The following is a 5,541-nucleotide window of genomic DNA, read 5'->3' on the forward strand; positions in this document are numbered from 1 at the left end:
TCTTCCGCGTCGTCGCCAATCAGCGTGAAGGTCCAGCCCTTCCTCAGGAGCAGCGGACGAATAGCGTTAGTGCGTCTCTCCGCGGTCCTCAGGCGCTGCACCGCGCTTGCTATAGTGCGCACGCGCCAGTCAGGAGGAGAAAGGCAGAGGTTCCTTTGCTCCGCCCCCTTCCGTGCTCCTTTCGTGAGAGCCAATGGAAACTCTCAATTGAGTCGCGTCATTTGTCCTAGCAACTCCGGGCAGGTTTTCTCTAACCTCGCTCTGTGCTGTCCTGTGTTTGGTAGCCACCCCAGGCTAAAGTAACACGTTTGACGGCGGCGGTCGGAGCTGCTGACTCAGCATGTGGTGCGTGAGCCCAGCTGCCGTGGTAGCCTTGTGCATCGGGCTTTGGGTCTCTAACCCGGTGCCCACGCAGGGACAAGAGGTCGGGGGGCGGCCTGGGGCGGACTGTGAAGGTGAGCGGTGTGAGACCTGCTTGCATGGTGTCGGCACCGCGCAGCTATTGTGGGCTTTGGCTTCTCTCAGTCCTGGCTATGAATATTTCACACAGATGTGGGCCCTGTCACTAATTTCAGATTGCCTTCGCCCAAGCAAACCTCGAGTTGTGTCCACTGACACCTTGAGGCCATGTTCTGATTTTGCTGCAGTCAGGGTGAGTGGGTATGGCCTTGTATTGAATTATGTGCGAACGCTGCTAGATTTAGCTGACTCTGTGCCAACTGACCCTGCTCTTTCTAACTGGGCTGACCTGCCTCTCGGTACAGAGACGTCTAAGTTCAAGCTAACTTTTGAGAGAGCTAACATTTGTTAGAACTTTACAGATAAAAGTTGCTTCACAAAGTGCAGTACATTAACTAGGAAGAATGCAAAAGAATGAGTTCCTTTTTTTCAGTGTCTTAACAGGCAACTTGCAGTCACAACACAAACTCCCATGTCCCACCAAGCTCACCAGATCTGAGTCTGTTGTACAACGATAATAGCTATAATTGTCCCTTCTTCCTGGGCTGCTGTAGTTCTTAACAATATATTTCGTTGAAAATAATTACTTGTGTTTTTTCTTTTCAAAGAACTGTTTATTTAACTTTATTATTTTTAATTTGCTCTAGGGCATACGTGCTCGCTAGAGAGAGACTGACAAAATAGAGGGAAAGTGAGGAAGCAAGTCCCAAGTCCGGGACTCGGACTGCGGTCAGTCATGTGGGAATCCAGATCTCAGCACCATGCAGTATGCTAAGTGTGCCTCCCCTGAGCTTGAGACCCTATCCCCACTGAAAGAAAACTAGGCTCATGATATGGGTTGAACCAATGGATGAATAATACAGTCTGTACCATTACTGAATTAAGTCTTAGTAACTGGAGACTAGGTTTCTATCAGCCCTGTAGTATTTAAAGTTTTCTCCAGAAATTTAAAATATCTACATGTTGTTAATTTTTAAAATTCGATATACATAAAGATTTATTTAGCTTAGTTAGAATTTTGCTTAAAGATATCATTGTGTCATATACATTCAAAGCAGAATTTGTGGGTCATAGATAGTTGAATTGATGAGTCATCAGTAATTTACATTCTGTAGCTTCTAACTAAAAAACATTTCAGAAGAGACAGAAACATCTGGATTAGTTAAATGTGAAGCTTATGCTATCTTTTCTAAATTTATTCCTGATTATTAACTTGCATGTCTTGAGTAACCTACATACATATTTCATTTGTTGGTTAAAGAGGCTGTCTAACCATAGAGGCAGAAAATGTTAGTTTTGGAGCAAGAAGTATTAGATTCTAGATCCGGCTCTATTACCACTTGAAAGGTTTTTTGTTTGTTTGTTTGTTTTTTTGTTTTTTTTAGATTTTTGCTATAGGGCATACGTACTTGCCAGAGAGAGAGACAGAGACAGAGACAGAGACAGAAAGCAAGAAATCACCACCCCCAGGGGGATGGCCACACCACAGTCCCTTCTCTTCCATTCTCCTCTCTGGATTTTGGGCACACACATACGCACCCACGTGATGTTCAAGCCACCAGGTCCAGGACTCAAACCATGCTTGACCATGTGGGAATACAATGCCTTACCCACCATGCCACCTGCTGGATCCAGAAGCCTTTATTAGCCACTTAATTTCTTCTTAGTGTCTAAGATTTCAATACCATGTTATAGACTATAGAGCAAAAGTAAAAAAACCTGATGGTTCATGAGCCACTTTATTTTGTTAAGTTCACAAAGCATTTTTTAAAAAGTACAAACAATTCCGCTACATTTCTCAGTTGGGAGATTTTATGTTAAAAAGAAGTCAGATTTGTGACTTTCCTTGAAAAACCAGGTGACCTAGCAAAATTGGCCCATATGTCCATGTAACGAGAATTGGTTGTGGCTGCCCTTTTTAAGTAAGATGTGTTCTCCAGGTGTCTGGGTGATTGTGGTGGTTTTTGTTGTCCCCCCCCCCAACCAGTTCAAATCATTTTATTCATTTGTCTTGCCTAGACCCTGTGGGTATTTAAGTTACATCTCCAGATCTATGTGTACAGTTGCTTTCTCACTGCTTTCAGTTGGGTGCTATATCAGTTAGGGTTCTCCATAGAATAGAACCAATAGGATATATATCCTTTTTAAAATTTTTTTAAATTTAATTTTATTGTTATTACTTTTAAATTTGCTATGGGACACCTGCACTCACCAGAGAGAGAGAGAGAGAGAGAGAGAGAAATTAAGCCATCAGGTGTGGGACTTGAATTGTGGTCAGCCATGTGGAGTCCAGCACCTGCCATGCCACCTGCTGGCCCTTGAATACATATCCTTATATATCCTTTATCTCCATAATGTTTATATGAGGAACTTCAAAATGTTTGTGAAAAAAATGGAATTAAAAGATAAAAACTATGAACTTTATTTCCCAACATAAGCTCCATCAAGTTCAAGAAAGTTTGTAAGAGATAATTCTGGCCATTTAGTTCATCAGTAAAGAACTGAAGAACCTGGGAATTTAATTCTGTCAACACAGTCCTTTTTACATTATTGACTGAAGAAAAGCAGATACCCTTTGATGATTTTTCAAAAGTAGGAAATAAGGCAGAAAGCCAAATCAGGACCATAAGGTAGATGCCTAATAATGTCCCACACTTTTGCAGAATTGCTCTTGTTAGATGAGAGGAATGAGTAGGAACATTATCATAGTGGAGGCTCTTTAGTAAACTTCTCTCTCCTTTTCGGATTTTGAGCATGCGCATGCATGTGCCCAGCATGTTTTTCAAACCACTGGGTATGGGACTCAAACCATGCAGTTGTCCATGTGGGATCTAGTTGTCTTAACCACCATGCCACCAGCTGCCTGGAAACCATTGCTTTTTTAAAAAATAATTTTGTTTAATTGTATTTATCATTATCATTATTATTATTATTATTAAATTCGTTCAAAGAGAGACAGAGAGAGAAAGAGAGGAAAGTGAGAAAGCAAGCCACCAGGACTGGTACTTGAACCAAGGTCACCCATGTGGGAGTCCAGCACCCTTAACCACCATGCCACCCACTGGCCTCAGAAACCATTGCTTTGATTATACATTTTTTATTTTTAAAATAATTATCTAATTTAATAATTTATTATTATTTTCTAATTTGACCAGAGACAGACAGAAAGAGAGAGGGAACGTGAGAAAGCCAGACACCAGGTCTGGGACTCAAATCATGGTCAGTCATGTGGGAGTCCAACACCTTAACCACTGGACCTACTTTGTGCTTTGTCTTCAGGATTGTACTAGCAAAGTCATATTCCATTTACTGGTACAGTCCTTTGAAAAATGCTTCAGAATATTGATCTAGTTGCTCCAAATTTCCATGGAAAGCTCCTTGTCTGCAGCTGATCTGGGTGGACATGACAGTTTTGGTACCCAGTGAGTCGAAAGTTTGCTCAGTTTTAATTTTACAATCAGAATTGTGTATATGGAACCATTCGAGATATCTATTAACAGCAGAAACAAGTGTCAACTCTTGTTTCTGCTGTTAGTCATTGGTCCTCTTCAATTAACAGAATTTTTTTCTTCACTAATTGACATGGATGGCCTGCCACTGCAGGCGTTGTCTTCAACATCATCTTGTCCTTCCTTAAAATGAGTTACCCATTTGTAAACTGCTGATTTCTTGATCCCCATAACCTTCTCATACAGCACCGGTGACTTCACCTTTCTTCCACACAGACTTCATCATAAATTTGATGTCTGTTCTTGCTTAAATTTTAGCAGAACTCATGTTGTTCTGATACAGACTCTTCAAACCGATGTCTGTGTTAGAACAAATTAGTAAAGGTTTTTTATTGTTGCTTTTGCTTGTTTTTAGTGTGTATGTGTGTGTGTGACATGCAAAAATATGGAAATGTAGTCAGTTTTTTCATAGTACATATTTTTCAGAAACTTTTTAAAGACCCCATCTATCTATACAAGATTGGCTCACATGATTATGAAGACTAGGAAGTACAAAATCTACAGCATGGGCAAGCAGGCTAGAGATCTAAGAGTGAATGGTGGAGATGAAGTTTCAGGGAAATCTGTTAGAGAGTTCTCTCTTGTTCAGAGAGGCTGGTCTTTTGTTTTATTCAGCCCTACAATGAATTAGATGAGGCCCACTTACATTATGGAGGGCATTCTGTCTCTCTCAGAGTTCACTGATTTTAATGTTACTCTCATCTAAAAACATCCTCCAGGTTGACACATAAAATTTACCATCACAGATCTCTAGACGTATCATACTTTTCCCCTTATACCTCTGAAATGCCACATCCAATCCATTAGTAATCTGTTTTTGGCTTGTCGTTCAAAGTAATGTCCAGAGTCCAACCACTTCGCATCACCTCCAGTTCTACCACCCTGATCTAAGAAATGCAACTATTTGTGAACCTCTAAACTAGGCTCTCTGCTTTCATTCTTGTGCCCATGTAATCCATTCTCCAGACAAGCATACTTTTTAAATAATGTCAGACCATAACTGTCTTCTACCAAAACGCTCTAATGGCTTTCTTCCTCAGAGTAAGAGCCAAAGTCCTTACTATGGTTGAAAGGCCTAGGTGACCAGGCATGTTGCTGCTTATTACACCCCATTTTCTACTCTTCTCCGTCTTGCTCATCCTATGTAGCCATACTGGGCACCTTAGTTCCTTGGACTCACCAAGAACACCCTTGCATTAGAACATTTGCACTCACCATTCCTTCTGCCCTGAGAATTCGTCCCCAGGCAATTCACTTAAATTGTTTTCTCACTTCCTTCATGTGTCCACTCAAATATCACTCCATCGAAAAAGACATTGCTGGCCTCCCCACTCAGAATACTATCACCAGAGACCAGCAGTTAGCATAATGGCTATGTCTCTGGACTCCCATGTAGTTGACCGCGGTTTGCGTCCCGGACCCGGTGGCTTAAAACTCATGCCGGGCGCGTGTGTGTGTGCCCAAGATCCCAAGAGGAGAAGGGATTGCGGCGTGGCCATCCCCACTGGGGAGTGATTTCTCGCTTTCTGTCTCTCTGTCTCTCTCTGTCTGGTGAGCGCACGCACCCTATAGC

At 41.8% G+C, this 5,541-nt stretch overlaps 1 protein-coding gene across 1 annotated transcript in view; it reads left to right on the forward strand.

The window, feature by feature from the left end:
* The first annotated feature begins 225 nt into the window (after window positions 1-225).
* Window positions 226-5,541, forward strand: part of CDNF (cerebral dopamine neurotrophic factor) — a 19,526-nt gene continuing 14,210 nt past the window's right edge. Inside the window, exon 1 of the mRNA XM_006150327.3 lies at window positions 226-455. Within this exon, the coding sequence (XP_006150389.1) occupies window positions 341-455 (115 nt within the window). The 5' untranslated portion in view covers window positions 226-340. The remainder of the gene's footprint in view (window positions 456-5,541) is intronic.

The sequence above is a fragment of the Tupaia chinensis genome, unplaced genomic scaffold, assembly GCF_000334495.1.
Source record: "Tupaia chinensis unplaced genomic scaffold, TupChi_1.0 Scaffold000285_1, whole genome shotgun sequence".
Lineage (NCBI taxonomy): Eukaryota > Metazoa > Chordata > Mammalia > Scandentia > Tupaiidae > Tupaia > Tupaia belangeri.